General features: G+C 42.4%; 1 protein-coding gene across 2 annotated transcripts in view; it reads right to left on the bottom strand.

Moving 5' to 3' along the window:
* plxdc1 (plexin domain containing 1) overlaps positions 1–13568 on the bottom strand; it is a 90872-nt gene extending 77304 nt beyond the window's left edge. The window contains exon 1 of one of the 2 annotated variants that reach the window (XM_014158685.2): positions 12875–13568. In XM_014158685.2, the coding sequence (XP_014014160.1) occupies positions 12875–12950 (76 nt within the window). In that variant the 5' untranslated portion in view covers positions 12951–13568. The remainder of the gene's footprint in view (positions 1–12874) is intronic. The other variant, XM_014158687.2, reaches the window with a different exon arrangement.
* Positions 13569–17128: the final 3560 nt, after the last annotated feature.

Here is a 17128-nt window from a genome sequence, read left to right as displayed (position 1 = left end):
GTAGGTGCCTTTCCAAATCATGTCCAATCAATTGAATTTACCACAGCTGGTTTCCAATCAAGTTGTAGAAACATCAAGGACGATCAGTGGAAACAGGGTGCACCTGCGCTCAATTGAGTCTAATAGCAAAGGGTCTGAATACTTACGTAAATAAGGTATAGCTAAATGCCAGCTATGCATGGCACCATGTTTGACATCATATACTGCTCAAAAAAATAAAGGGAACACTTAAACAACACATCCTAGATCTGAATGAAATAAATAATCTTATGAAATACTTTTTTCTTTACATAGTTGAATGTGCTGACAACAAAATCACACAAAAATAATCAATGGAAATCCAATTGATCAACCCATGGAGGTCTGGATTTGGAGTCACACTCAAAATTAAAGTGGAAAACCACACTACAGGCTGATCCAACTTTGATGTAATGTCCTTAAAACAAGTCAAAATGAGGCTCAGTAGTGTGTGTGGCCTCCACGTGCCTGTATGACCTCCCTACAACGCCTGGGCATGCTCCTGATGAGGTGGCGGATGGTCTCCTGAGGGATCTCCTCCCAGACCTGGACTAAAGCATCCGCCAACTCCTGGACAGTCTGTGGTGCAACGTGGCGTTGGTGGATGGAGCGAGACATGATGTCCCAGATGTGCTCAATTGGATTCAGGTCTGGGGAACGGGCGGGCCAGTCCATAGCATCAATGCCTTCCTCTTGCAGGAACTGCTGACACACTCCAGCCACATGAGGTCTAGCATTGTCTTGCATTAAGAGGAACCCAGGGCCAACCGCACCAGCATATGGTCTCACAAGGGGTCTGAGGATCTCATCTCGGTACCTAATGGTAGTCAGGCTACCTCTGGCGAGCACATGGAGGGCTGTGCGGCCCCCCAAAGAAATGCCACCCCACACCATGACTGACCCACCGCCAAACCGGTCATGCTGGAGGATGTTGCAGGCAGCAGAACGTTCTCCACGGCGTCTCCAGACTCTGTCACGTCTGTCACATGTGCTCAGTGTGAACCTGCTTTTATCTGTGAAGAGCACAGGGGGCCAGTGGCGAATTTTCCAATCTTGGTGTTCTCTGGCAAATGCCAAACGTCCTGCACGGTGTTGGGCTGTAAGCACAAGCCCCACCTGTGGACGTCGGGCCCTCATACCACCCTCATGGAGTCTGTTTCTGACCGTTTGAGCAGACACATGCACATTTGTGGCCTGCTGGAGGTCATTTTGCAGGGCTCTGGCAGTGCTCCTCCTGCTCCTCCTTGCACAAAGGCGGAGGTAGCGGTCCTGCTGCTGGGTTGTTGCCCTCCTACGGCCTCCTCCACGTCTCCTGATGTACTGGCCTGTCTCCTGGTAGCGCCTCCATGCTCTGGCCACTACGCTGACAGACACAGCAAACCTTCTTGCCACAGCTCGCATTGATGTGCCATCCTGGATGAGCTGCACTACCTGAGCCTCTTGTGTGGGTTGTAGACTCCGTCTCATGCTACCACTAGAGTGAAAGCACCGCCAGCATTCAAAAGTGACCAAAACATCAGCCAGGAAGCATAGGAACTGAGAAGTGGTCTGTGGTCCCCACCTGCAGAACCACTCCTTTATTAGGGGTGTCTTGCTAATTGCCTATAATTTCCACCTGTTGTCTATTCCATTTGCACAACAGCATGTGAAATTTATTGTCAATCAGTGTTGCTTCCTAAGTGGACAGTTTGATTTCACAGGAGTGTGATTGACTTGGAGTTACATTGTGTTGTTTAAGTGTTCCCTTTATTTTTTTGAGCAGTGTACAATGCTTTGTGGATGTCATAACAAAATGGATTGTTCACTCAAATTAGATTGTAACTATCGTTACTCAGGGTTGCCAGCTCAAACCCTCCTTTCCAGGAGTTTTATTTAGCTTACAAACTTTGTTTGCTGCCCCCCCACCCCAATTTATTGATAAATCCCCCATCATAGTAACATCTACTGCATATCCCCCTACAAATGGTTTCAACCAAGTCTGGCAGCCCTGTTTAACTTTCACACTACGGTTAGGCTAGGCAGTAGGCTTGCATTTGCGATGATGATCTGTGAGGTGAAAACATTATTTGCTTTGTCAAACTGTAAACGACTTGTCAAGTCATGTGCTCCAGTTCTTGTATACACTAACAAGTAGATTTGTAATATCCTTTAAAGTGCCCAAACTAAATTCATATTTTACGGGCAATGGGCGCAGCCATCTTTGACTTTGTTTATTTGCATCTTACAGTAAATTGCAATCTGGGATGAAAGTTCGCTTGTTAAACAAACATGGCTGCCATCCAAGAAGTTAGCTAAACTAACAGCAGCTGACACACATCTCTTTTCTAAACAATATTACATTTCTCCATTGTGCTCACCAGAGATGTGGTACAGTCTAAAGAAGTCTAGCTGTTAGGTCGCTAACTTACGTCTTGTTTTAGACTGGTTTATAGATCGAGTTCTGCTATTGATGTGTTTTGTTCTGTTGCTACTGTTCCAGACACATATTTGCAAAGGTACGCTGTAGGGACCATTCAACAATGACCACAAATATGTGCTCATACGCAGAAAATGGTTAAAACATTCCAAACCCACGCAGCACTGTTTAAAACTAACGGAGAACAGTTTCAGGACCATGCAGCACTGTTTGCACAGTTGAGGTTACAGGAACCATACACCCCTTCAAGGTCCAGTGCACAGCACTACTCCAACCCAGCCTCCAGCTATAACCCCTAAACCCAAGCAAACACCACCTGTACCACCAGCAGCCGGCTGCCATTCCTGCGTTGTGGCCTCCCCTTAGCAATCACTGCTGTCTCACCTTCAAAATCTTAGGTCGTTTCTACAGAGGAAATACAAACGGGAGATAAACAGAGCGTCAAGCGTGACTGACCATGCCAAAACGATCGGTGAAGATAAACTGAAATGTCTAAAAGATAACAAAAAGGATATAACTACTGACAATAGGGACAATAAGTGTACTAAGGTAATGTCAGTAGCGTACAAACTGCAGCCATTGCAAGGATCTCTAACATCAGCATGTTACATTCTCCAATGAATAAGGCACTCACTTTATTATTATTATTATTTTCTAGCAAAAAAAAAAAGAGACCATGCCACCCATGGCATCCCCATGAAGGTATTGTTAGTGTTCAGAAGGGGAGATGGTGGTTATATGGGATGGTGAGGAGTGAGAGAAGGCTTAGGAGTGGTGATTTGGGAGTGAGAACAGGTGTGGGAACAGGTGTAGTGGAAGGAGGCGTGGCCTGCACCAATTTGAAGCAATTAGTGCAATCAGGTCATCGGAAGGGGAATGGTCTTCAATACAGTTCCGCCTCTGGGCAGCCGAAGAAGTTTGTACAAAGATGTTGATCACGTTGTTTATTACAGTAACTACAGACAAAAAAACGTTTGTGCAAAATGTTGATCATATCATTTGCAGTTACAACAGACAAAGCTGTTTTAAAGACATGGGGTGATGGAGAACAGGAAGGGAGGGGAAAACAGCAGCGGAGCAATGTACATGGCTTTTTGCATAAAGTAGCATATGCACAGAAGTTAAGGTTGTTTAGCTTTCAGGAAGAGGTGTGTTGAGCCTGGTTATGCAGCCACTCCCTTAATTAAAACACTTGTTTCCAATGTGGACCTCGATGTTGTCGAAAAGAAAGGATGTGGTCGAAAAGAGACAGCTAGAGTGAGAGAGAACATCAGAAAGAGAGAGAGAGAGAAACATACACAGGGGGGAGGTGGTTCTAATAAGGGGTCTTGTTTGATTTCACTGCAACAGCGGAAGAGGATCTATTTCTGACGCTTCACAATCAAAGCTGTTTAATTGGGTCAATTTGGCTGCATTTATCTCTGCTGAGAGGATGAGGGTTGCATCCCAAATGGCACCCTATTCCCTATGTAGGGCACCACTTTTGACCAGTCTAAAGTAGTGCACTATATAGGGAATAGGGTGCCATTTTGACCAGTCAAAGTAGTGCATTATATAGGGAATAGGGTGCCATTTTGACCAGTCAAAAATAGTGCACTATATAGGGAAAAGGGTGCCATTTTGGACTTAACTGAGGGGTGTCCGAGTACGGAGGGAGGACGAAGAGGAGGAGTGAGAGAGAGAGAGCGAGATAGAGGGACAGTGACTCAAGGAATGGACAGTTGTCATAACACTGTTCTGAAAAACACACACGCACTGGGTCTTGCTCCATCAGTGTGTCTCCCTCAACGATCCAACAAATCTCAGCACATCTTAAAGGCAATCATTGGGATGACAGGCCTATATACTGCACAGTACATCCATGTCTTACAATAGGTGCACCCCTCTACACCAGACCTATGTTAAATTAGTATCCATTTTCTTTCAAATACTTTCAGCATTCGATTGAACCTGCCAGCGTGTCAGATGGGCAGGGTTTGCACTTTGCACTTCTGGGACTATTCCATTGGTTCCATTGTACCAGACAAGCTCAATCAAGTGCATAATTTGAAACAAAACAAATACTGTTTGAACCCAGGTTTGCTATAGATCCTTTGGAACAGGACGGCACCATTGCTTTATGTGAGATAACACTACAACAAAGGCAGATGTGCCTGCCCTAGAACATCCCTCTGGAGGCCCTGCATTGCGGCAACAACCTTGCAAATCTGGTGGGTGTTTGAAACATATATAAGGAAAGAAGCCAATGTAGGGCAAGCATCATCAGCCACATATGTACAGTACAGATACATAGGCCTATATAATACACTGGTAAGAACAAATCCCTAAAGCATCCACACTGGGTAACATGCTCAGAAATGCATGCATGCACACACACACACACACACACACACACACACACACACACACACACACACACACACACACACACAGATCAGTAGGCCTAGCGTCAATAAACCCACATCAAGTGAAGCTACTATTTACTACCTTATCAAGACAATATAATTATCTCACTAAATTATGCAGGTTAATTAAGCGTCATAATCACTCATTATTAGCACTATTTTTATGGGACAATACACTGTCATCCATCTCCTGACTCTCTCAAATTGAACTATTCACTACCACTATTTTCTTTCCCCCATTCTCTGTCAGCATATCATCCATCCACAGCTATCTCACAAGCCTCAGCATTATCATGAGCCAAATATGTCCATACTCCATGCTGAATGCACTGAAGTTCAATCGGTCTATGTTCAGTTTCATCCAACAAAATGAATGGCAATGAAGGCAATCCATACTGCCCCTTTTGTTATAGCTGCATATAACTTATGTACTTTCTTTTGCAGGGAGACATCAGTCAATGGACTTCGTACTTTAAGCTTTTCCCAATAGAAATAATCCATTAATGAACAATAAATTACTTTTGCTGACTTAATGGATGGCGCTCATACTGTTGGGTCCCGATTCCAAACGTAGGAGATTACGCATTTCTTAAGAACGCCTTTGCTACCCACTTCTCAGTAGTTGGTATATTCAGACTTACCTTATGAAGGTGCGAAACGGGCTTTGCAAGCATGCTTCCCTTGCGCACGCTGAATAAATGTAATTCAAACCTCCCAATTGCTGGCCAACATATTTTCTCATTGGGTTTTCATTCAACAGGGTTTTCAGTACATTTGTCTTAAGCCATCCCCTTAAATATGGTGAACCTTTTAGTTAGAAATTTGTCAACAGCTTCAGTAGAATATATTGACAGAACGGGTTCAGAATATTAGGGATCAGTGAAAGAAAGCCATCTAAATATATGCATATTCGTCTCTGTTTCATCAACAATTGGTAGATGTAATAATACTTTTAGATTATTTAGGATTAGGAAAGTATTTGCGGATGATAAAAAAATGGTTTGGAGAGCCTTTACGAACGAAAGAAAGAAAATCCTGGTTTGATTATTTATGAAAATTGCCACATTTACAGTTGAAGTCAGAAATTTACATAGATCTTAGCCAAATACATTTAAACTCACTTTTTCACAATTCCTGACATTTAATCCTAGTAAAAATGTCCTCTCTTAGGTCAGTTAGGATCACCACTTTATTTTAAGAATGTGAAATGTCAGAATAATAGTAGAGAGAATGATTTATTTCAGCTTTTATTTCTTTCATCACATTTCCAGTGGGTCAGAAGTTTACATACACTCAATTAGTATTTGGTAGCATTGCCTTTAAATTGTTTAACTTGGGTCAAACGTTTTAGGTAGCCTTCCACAAGCTTCCCACAATAAGTTGGGTGAATTTTGGCCCATTCCTCCTGACAGAGCTGGTGTAAGTGAGTCAGGTTTGTAGGCCTCCTTGCTAACACACACTTTTTCAGTTCTGCCCACACATTTTCTATGGGATTGAGGTCATGGTGTTGTGATAGCCACTCCAATACCTTGACTTTGTTGTCTTTAAGCCATTTTGCCACAACTTTGGAAGTATGCTTGAGGTCATTGTCCATTTGGAAGACCCATTTGCGACCAAGCTTAAACTTCCTGACTGATGTCTTGAGATGTTGCTTCAATATATCCACATAATTTTCCTACCTCATGATGCCATCTATTTTGTGAAGTGCACCTGTCCCTCCTGCAGCAATGCACCCCCGCAACATGATGCTGCCACACCCGTGCTTCACGGTTGGGATGGTGTTCTTCGGCTTGCAAGCCTCCCCCTTTTTCCACCGAACATAACAATGGTTGTTATGGCCAAACAGTTCTATTTTTGTATCATCAGACAAGAGGATATTTCTCCAAAAAGTACCATCTTTGTCCCCATGTGCAGTTGCAAACTGTAGTCTGGCTTATTTATTGCGGTTTTGGAGCAGAGGCTTCTTCCTTGCTGAGAGGCTTTTCAGGTTATGTCGATAAAGGACTCGTTTTACTGTGGATATAGATACTTTGGTACCTGTTTCCTCCAGCATCTTCACAAGGTCCTTTGCTGTTGTTCTGGGATTGATTTGCACTTTTTGCACCAAAGTACGTTCATCTCTAGGAGACAGAACGTGTCTTCTTCCTGAGCGGTATGACGGCTGTGTGGTCCCATGGTGTTTATACTTGCGTACTATTGTTTTTACAGATGAACGTGGTACCTTCAGGGCTGTGGAAATTGCTCCCAAGGATGAACCAGACTTGTATAGATCTACAATTTTTTCTCTGAGGTCTTGGCTGATATCTTTTGATTTTCCCATGATGTCAAGCAAAGAGGCACTGAGGTTGAAGATACGCCTTGAAATACATTCACAGGTACACCTCCAATTGACTCAAATGACGCTAATTAGCCTATCAGAAGCTTCTAAAGCCATGACATCATTTTCTGGAATTTTCCAAGCTGTTTAAAGGCACAGACAACTTAGTGTATGTAAACTTCTGACTCAATGGATTTGTGATACAGTGAATTAATTATAAGTGAAATAATCTGTCTGTAAACAATTGTTGGAAAAATTACTTGTGTCATGCACAAAGTAGATTTCTTAACCGACTTGCCAAAACTATAGTTTGTTAACAAGAAATTTGTGGAGTGGTTGAAAAACGAGTTTTAATGACTCCAGCCTATGTACGTAAACTTCCGACTTCAACTGTAGTTCTTTAACCCGTGGTACTGTTGAAAGATTAGTGTACATAGAATTATAATCAGAAAAATAGTGTACAATAGTAGGCTATCTCCTTATCTATAACTTGCACTTACCATGGAACTGTGTGATGACAGCCAAATATTGCACCATGCTTTGCTTTCAAACTGTTACGGACAGGTCTTTTTTTTTATATTATAAACTGCTACTAATGATCCTCAGCAACAACCACATAGCCGTGACAGCATTTACAGAGGAAACAAATGAAGGTAAACTAAACAATGTAATTAAATGGAATGATAATGTAGGCTATACCAACTGAAGGGAACTAACAGTAAGCTGGCAGTTGAATATGTGTGGTTATTAGGGCTACTGACGGTCAATACTGATAGTGGCTAATATTTAACATGATAGAAATAGGAAACAGAGAATGTCGGAGTAGTCTATAATTAAGGCATTTGACAGCGCCGATCTCTCCAAGCTAAAAGACTGTACAATTTAAATTCTGCATAATGGCACAGCATTTAATAAACTTTACTGTGGGAAAGTTTATATGTTGATATGTTTCAGTTTGCTGCCATATGACTGGTTTCACATTTGTCTCCAGCGGTTATAAGGTAAAATAGATCTAAAAGAAGTGTCATTTCTATTTTCAATTCCTTTATCCAAATTGATGGCTCATTTACCTAGCTGTGCATAGAGAATAGTGTTATTTCTATCAGAAAAAGAAGTAGATGCTTTTTCCACTTGGAACCGGTAGGTTTGCTTGACCTTATTCATGGTTTCCTCTCGTGTACAGGTGGTGGAATTATTAGGGAATTAAGTGTTGCGAACAACAACTTACAGACAGACGCACACAAATAATGACTACATCTCCTCTGTCCAGATACGCATGCTCAAACCCCTGTGGACAGACAAAGAAAGGGAGGACGGCCAGAGTTTTAAGTCAGTAAAATCATTTTTAATAAAAGGAGATGGCCATCTTTGAGGTGGAGCAAAATGTTTACGGGGGACTGCTAATCATTGTAATGACTGTGGCCTTGTGACTGAAACAAATACGGCTTCTGTTCATGCAAGTACACTCTTACGGAAAATAAACCCACATCGTTTCACGTGAAATTTCACGCGAAGTGTTCCAAAAAACACGTTTTCACATTCAAGTGAAAGGTCATAGGGGTGTGGGATAAAAACCCTTTTACGTTGCACATATCATAACATAGAGACGAGCTTTTCTCTGAAAACGGAAATATGATTAATATGATTTTTAAATCATGTTTTAATTCTATCTGAATCTGTTTCATTACTCCCATCTCTCACTGCAGCTACGAATGCACATACAATATGTGACCCTGGCCCTGACTTCACATGTTGAAATTTGTGTTTTCACATGTGCTCGTACAGTGGCGGGTTTAGGCATAGGCGACATGGGCAGCCGCCCGGGGGCGGCATCTTGCTGGGGGTGGCGTGGGGCACCCAAACAAAAAATGTAAATAATAATAATATTCCGAATGGTGACATTTGCTTGATCGGTTTTCTATCGCTCATTTGCACGTCAAGTCAATGATATCATGTCACCGTGTGGGACTGTGGGTCAATTAACCTTGTTGGAGTGGGTGTCCTGATTCTTGTTTATGAGCTAGGCAGACTACTGCCTGGGAAGGTCTCCCACTCATAAGTACGAGATGGGGAGGGGGTGGGGGTAGGTTGACCTCAGGTCCCCACTGGAAGCCCGAGGTAGGGGGAGTGGGGGAATCTATCAAATAGTGCACCTCTAACTTTGTACAGTACTAATGCAGTTAGTAATGCAATTAATTGTGCAATTTAGTTTGTGTGTTTCTTGTTTGAAGTGCAATAGTGTACTAATCAGGTTCTCTTCTTTATAAGTGTGTTATTCTATTTGTGTATTTTTGTGATATAGGATTTGTGCAATTTAGTTTTATTTGTGTGTTTTATGTTAGCAATACGGTAATGGCGTAATAATTTGATTCTTTTTTATTTGTATTTATATACTACAATTTGTTTCTATTTGTTTTTGTTACTTCTTTTGGATATTTATGAGTTTTTCCATAATGGCATACTGATGCCAAACCAAAGATGGTTTAGTATGAAGATGCTTAAAAACTGATATTCTTCTGCTGCTCTACGTTCGCTACATACTTCAGTCTGAGATTGCCATCGTTGAAGTCATTTGTGGTGACGTCAAAATGAGGGGTGTTGTACAAAACAAAGTCATCATCGATTGGATCATCTCTAACCAATCAGAGTGTGTTCTGGCTCTGGCCCAACCCATCGGATTCTGGCACCAATCATAATGGTTAGAACATTTTCATTCTAGAAATCGTGGGGGGGGTACTCAGATCCAGACTCATTGCAGAGAATAAACTAACGTCTGTGGGCGAGGCTTAGTGTTTGAAGTTTGGGTAGCCAGGCAACAGAAACTGCTTCTCCAATATAAATCCTTGATCACATTTGTAAGCGATGTCATGAGGACGTTAGCTAGCTAAGCTCATGAGTAGAAACACGTCAGCGGGTCTAACGGTCATGTCATACTGAACTGCACATTTCCAGGCAGTCAAATCAAAAGGCAATCCTTTGACACAAATTAAAATACGTCAATTTGACACTTTCACAAGGTTGGAGTAATACCATGTTCATATATTTAAAGGAATAATCCACAAAAACCTATATTTTTATTTATTTTGGGCTATTATTACTCTGCTGTTTGCATGTCAGCAATTAAGTTTTCAAGATATAGGACTTTCAAAAAGCTGATTGTCAATAGTCACATCATCAAAATATAGTTGTTTTTTATCCAGAAAATGAACAACTATAAGGATGAATTTTTCACTTCTCTCATTGACTTTCCAAATCCCAAAACCTAGTCTGTCGAGTCTGCTTTGCGAGGCATTCCTGGAAGTATCGGTCTTTTGGGCCTATGGGTTTCAAAACTCTGTGGCCAAACCCTCATTGAGTGGGGCCTGTAATAGTTTACAGGGAGCAATAGAGTTAATATGAGTTGGATTCACTGCTGTCTTACAAAGGGCTGTATTAACACTACTATCATTTTATTGACTTTTCTTCAATCAGGGGTGAGTTTCCCAGAAACTTTGTAGCACAGAGATCATCTTAAAGGGACAGTTTCCCAGTTTTTTTGTCTCAATCTTAATCATTTCCTTGCCCTGAGTGAAGTTTTTTGACGATTTGTCACAGCAATCCATTTAAGTACTTTCTAGGCAATGGACCAACAATGGTCTTAGTGCTACGAATCTTTCAGGAAACTCAACCCAGGTTAAGTGACCTAGAACACATTGTCATTCAGACAAATTACCTCAGGGAGAGTTGCATTACATGTAGTCATTCTACAATGGTAAACTCACATGCTACATTCTTCCCTTTCCAAAATATATGAAATCCTCATGCCATCATTATATAGAACCCTAAGGGAAGTAAAACACTTCAAACAAACATTTACAACCACCGATGTGCCCACAGAGAATGACAAACATCTCGAGTGTGTTCCAGGTTGCCTATATTTGCCAGAGGCTGCAGACAAGGGATTGAGCTTCAGAGCTTCAGATCCATATGGTCATACAGTCAAAAGATGATGATAACAGCAAAATGGCTGTTTAACCACGATTGGTGTGTTTCATCGTGGTTCGTTTCAAAATGCTCTGGTTGTACTCGGTCTGCACATGGTCAGGTTGTACTCAGTATGCACGTACTTAGGACAGTTCATGCCAAGTCTGCAAATGCTCAGTTTAGGCTAGTTAAATGAGTGCTATATAAACATATTTCCTTTTCTTAACTCCTTTCACTCATCGGCAACAACTGGACGGATGAAAGTTCACCAATGTCCACTTCGATTTGAGTCCTTCATTTTTAACACAAAGTCATAGCTGATCTTTGAGAACCTTTTGAGCACTCTTCTGACCCCTCCCAGGTTGTCTAGACTTGTCGATTACGTCATTTTATTTTATTCTCAATCCCGAGACACCTAACTGACCTTTTTCAAAGCACTTCAAGCTAGTGTCCACCAGAGCCAGCTATGTGAATCGAGGGCTCTAATGTTCCTTTATCCTGTAGTCTCACCATCATCTCAAAACAACTGATTTGTGGATGTTCCTTTAACATTAGGCCAGTTCTCCCATCATGCACCTGGGTATACCTACAGGGTGCGCAGTCTCATGTTCCAGCCGAGCATTAGCACCCCTGCATTAACACATCAAGCCCTCAATAACAATATCTAAATCATGTATGTCAGAGTGATGGAACTACAAGGCTGTACATCCAGTGGTTCTCCACAACCAGGATCGAGGAACATGAGGCATGACGACCTCCTCATCCAAGGGGAAAGCACTGTTCTCTTGCCAGGCTCTGCTGTTGCAATATGGGGCCCCTGTGGTGGGGCATATGGGGCTGGGGTCTGTCTCTTCTCACTGGGGGCCCAGGGGGGCCTCTCTGGGCTGGGCTCCTTACTGCAGAGCTGGGCCCCTGATCAGAGGGAAGGGGACCACAGGAGAGGGCAGTGAATCTAGAGCAGCACTGATTGTAGGAGGAGGAGCGGTGGAAGAACGGTGGCTGCTAAAAATACTGCATCTCCAAGGAGTACTGAAATAACACACACACACACACACACACACACACACACACACACACACACACACACACACACACACACACACACACACACACACACACACACACACACACAGGCGAACACTGTGATGTGGTTGAACAGACACACACATACATACTTTTCCTCACGAAAATACACACACACACAAGTACACACATGCATGCATACTCGCACACACGCACATACACACTCATGACCGGTGATGATGACAAAGACTGGGTAGAAAATCAAATCCATCACAGTGCCTTCAAGTGTTTCCTCTGACTCACAGAGATAAGTGTCGAAAGGACTGTTAGCCTTTTAGCATAGCTTGCACAGATGTTCAGAAGACCAAGGCTTGGCCACATATACAAACTTTTGTCCATGTATCGAAAACAAATCTCTTTCACGCACGCTCACATATTCTCTTACTCTCTCTTTCTCTCTCTTTCTCTCTCACACACACACACACACACACACACACACACACACACACACACACACACACACACACACACACACACACACACACACACACACACACACTTTCACAGTATTTCGACAGTGGGAAGTTAGTTCTGGGACTATTTACCTCAGGTATGGAAGTGTGTGTGCTAGTGTGTGTGTGTGTGTGTGTGTGTGTGTGTGTGTGTGTGTGTGTGTGTGTGTGTGTGTGTGTGTGTGTGTGTGTGTTCATGTGATACAAGCTGAGATCTTACCTGTTCGCTCCTGCGCCCAAATTCTCCCAAACTGTGCCTGGGATAGACAGATCAACAGAACAGCATACAACCCCATGTCCACACAGTAGAGTGCGCTCCCTCCTTCCTCCTCTCTCCTTTTCCCCTTGCACTCTTACTTCTTCAAGGAAAGGGTGCCTACTCCTCCTCTCGCCCACCTTTCCTCTTTCTCCTTTCACTCTCACTCTTCCTTTCTGACTTAGAAGCGAAGGGTTCTTGTTTTTTCTTTTTCTCTCTCCTCTCTCTTTCTCTCTCACACTCTGTTTTTGCTTCCTCCTTACTCTAAATCCTGGGATGTTGTAGCCATGGTAAAAGAAGAGTTGACAAACAGTACAAACAGCTGATGAGGTGATGCAGTTGTGAAGGTTTTCTGTTCCTTTCCTCGTCTCTCGCTCTCCTCTCTTAGTTTTCGGCCACCCTCCCTCCTTTTTCTCACTCCGTGTCTCTCTCTTTCTCTCCCTCTCCTGAGCACTGCTCTGATTTAGAAGCAGGGCTGAGACTACCCTACATAGAAATATTTATATATTTCTTCCACAGTAGCTGCCAGGCACATGGCACCCTCCTGTGGACATCCGTCAAAACAAAAACAAACTAGTCAAACATAGAACAGTGCTACAGAACGTGTGTTGATCCAGTCTCTCAAATAATCAACCATGTTTAAAATACACCTAAACATAAAAATAAGCTTTACTTAACACTTGTTATGGAGCAGTAACATCGGACATTGGATCCTTTATTGGTGTATTACGCCGCAATACTCAGAACTATGGACATTGGATGTCCATGTGACTGAGAAAAAGTAGTGCCAATACCAATATTTAGACACCCCTACACTGTGCCTCTTCCCATCCCCATGGCGACTGGAAGGAGTAGGGTAATTGTGTTGTGCGTTGTTGGCACACTGTTAAAATGAAGTGGAACAAGTCTGGTAAAATCCTGCACAGCTGTTGTGGATGATTAAATGTCAATACTCCCACGGACTCTACAGCTGAGGAGAGCTGAGCAAAACACGTTCTCTTTAATTCTTTTAAAGACAGATGAGCACAAACGCACACAATATGTACTGGCACAGGCGAAGACACACACACACTCACACACAAAGAGGTTTAGCGCACGCACACACAAAAATAGGTTTTGCGCACACACAGACATACACTAAAACAGAGGTTTAGTACACACACACACACAGCCCCTTTTCAGGCTGACGCGTATGAGACTAACTGCAGACAGAAATACTCATTAGATTGTCAGGAAATGGAGGGAGACTGTTGGAGGATGGTGGACGTCAGGGCTGAGAATGACACTCAGATGATTCATGGGGTTCAGCAGGTGAGCTGTCATGTTTAACCTCAGAACAATAGGATAATTTTGCAAGCAATCTTCATTTGGGGGTGATTCAATCCGTAAAGCTGAAGTTCAGCGCTATAGCGTGATTGAAATTTAAAGGAAATGTTCCTGCATTTGCAGAGACTGATTTCACTGTAAACGCTGCATATGTCGGCTCAATCGGAATATACCTTTAAATTACAATCGAGCTATAGCGCTGAACTTCCGCAATATGAATTGAATCGAGCCCTTGATAATAAACAACACTGTCTAAATAGTCGGCTGACCACACAGCCAAAACAAAGTTGGTTTGCCTATTGTTGGGCTTCCTGGAAAAACGTATATCTCACTTTATGTGCATGTATGTCACGTGTGCTCCCTCTCCGGCCTCTAGGTCACCAGGCTGCTCGTTATGGCGCAAACCTGTCACCATCGTTACACGCACCTGCGCGTCGTCAGACACCTGGACTCCATCACTTCCTTGATTACCTGCCCTATATATGTCACTCCTTTTGGTTCCTTCCCCAGGTGTCATTGTTTCCATTTCTGTTTCATGTTTGTGCGTTGTTCGAGGTTCATTTGTATTATGTTCCGTTTATTTTATTAAAACACTCACTCCCTGAACTTGCTTCCCGACTCTCAGCGCACATCGTTACAATGCATGTGTATGTTATATGTCCCCTCCATGTTCTGTGAAAGTTTCATGACTCTTACACTAATATAATTAATTAAAATGACAATGGATGGCAATGGCAATAGACCAGAAACTAAAAACAAAGCTTTTAAAGATTTTCCAGGATGCAGACACTGTTTTTGTAAAAAGGCATCTTAGTCATTTAATTTTTCCTAAATTATGTTTTAGAGGTCAACAACATTTTACAATCTTGTAATTTCCCATTTTAACTTATTTTTGTATTTTTTTTTTATTACACCTTTATTTAACCAGGTAGGCCAGTTCTCATTTACAACTGCGATCTGGCCAAAATAAAGCAAAGCAGTGCAACAAAAAACAACACAGTTACACATGGAATAAACAAAAGTACAGTCAATAACACAATAAAAAAATCCATATGCAGTGTGTGCAAATGGAGTAAGGAGGTAAGGCAATAAATAGGCCATAGTAACGAAGTAATTACAATTTAGAAAATTAACACTGAAGTGATAGATATGTAGATGTGCAAGTAGAAATACTCGTGTGCAAAAGAGCAAAAAAGTAAATAAAAACAATATGGGGATGTTGGGTGGGCTCTTTACAGATGGGCTATGTACAGCTGCAGCGATCGGTAAGCTGCTCAGATAGCTAATGCTTAAAGTTAGTGAGGGAGATATAAGTCTCCAACTTCAGAGATTTTCTAGGTTTATTCTAGGTTTTCTCACACGTAAAGGTGGTGGAATTATCAGGGAATTATGATGCGTTCATAACCAAGTGGGAAGGTAATATTTATCACATATGACTGGGAAAAATCCACTTGAACGCCCCTCCAACTGGTAATTACTAGTTTGAGACTCGTCTATCATCCCTGAGCTCGGACTGCTCCCGCATGCTGACCTCTGACGGCGCCTACTAAGGAAATTATCTCAACAACAGCATTTCCGGGAGTTAAAGGCAACAAAAAACATTATATATAAAGGCAATCTATTAATATTGTTTTTGAACACTATAATTTGTTTACAAGCGTGATACTATAGCTGAACATTTAGTTTATGGTTGACGCAGCTTGTTGGCCATTAGCCAATAAGCTTTTGTCAATGACTTCAAAGCAAGTGAATTTATCCAACTGGTATTTACAACCTAACAATTGGTAATTACCACCTTCCTACTTGGTTATAAAGCAGCATTAAGCCAAAATCTGAATGATCTTATCTGTAGACACACCTCTACCACACCTCCATTTCAGTGATATCAACCCCAGATGTGGACCAGGTTGGCACTTGCGTTCCCCCATGCTTTAGTTCAAGGTCAGAATATGCACAGAGAAGAAAGTGCATAACAAAAGGAATTAAGTTCCATTTAAGTGCGCGTATCTCAATGCTGAATTCCCCAGCGTTCAGTGTAGCACATACAGTGAGGGGATAAAAACTAGGGCATTTTTGGAATGAGATTCACTGCAGAAATGTTGACCTTTCAGACAACTCATCCCAAGTGAGACAATTGTGCTCTTCCTCTATCCCAATGTACAATCCATAAATCGGCTGAAACAGAGCGCTTATGAGAAGCTAATAACAATGAAACTTGGTGCCACTATAAATTGTAATCTATTATGGATAGACTATTTGTGGAAAATATGTTGGTAGAGATAAAATACGGTAAAAAGTACACCTGAACGAGAAAAAAAGGGGGAGGTTGGGACGGTTCTGGTGCGTGGGCCACCAGCCCATCCCTATAACAAACTGTCCAGAGTTTCATTCTTGTCTCTTCATTACCTCTTTTGATTGATAGGCCTTGTCAGTCATGGTGGGTATCCATACGTTATTCCTCTTTGTCCATTTTCCATGGCTGGAGACACTATGAAAAGAGTCTGCCACTGTGATGGACCTCTCCATTCCCCCAGGATGCATTGCTGCCATGCTGCTGATCTAAATTATGGGCGTCCACCTCTGACAGACAGACAGGCAGGCGGGCAAGGCAGGCAGGGAGATTAGAGTTTTACAGTCAGACAGACGGAGAGAGTGTGGAGAGAGAGAGAGAGAGAGAGAGAGAGAGAGAGAGAGAGAGAGAGAGAGAGAGAGAGACCTCTCCATAACAGGGCTTATCTGAAGGTTGAGGAGGCTGGGGTGTGCAGGGGCAAGGAGGTTGTTTGACAGGTCATGGATACAGCTTAATTGAAGTAGATCAATGCTTCCCAAACTTTTATAGTCCCGTACCCCTTCAAACATTCAACCTCCAGCTGCGTATCCCCTCTAGCACCA

Source organism: Salmo salar, chromosome ssa19 (assembly GCF_905237065.1).
Source record: "Salmo salar chromosome ssa19, Ssal_v3.1, whole genome shotgun sequence".
In the NCBI taxonomy this organism is placed as follows: Eukaryota; Metazoa; Chordata; class Actinopteri; order Salmoniformes; family Salmonidae; genus Salmo; species Salmo salar.
The sequence above is the reverse complement of the archived record's forward strand: the minus strand, read 5'-3'. Positions and strand labels throughout refer to the sequence as shown.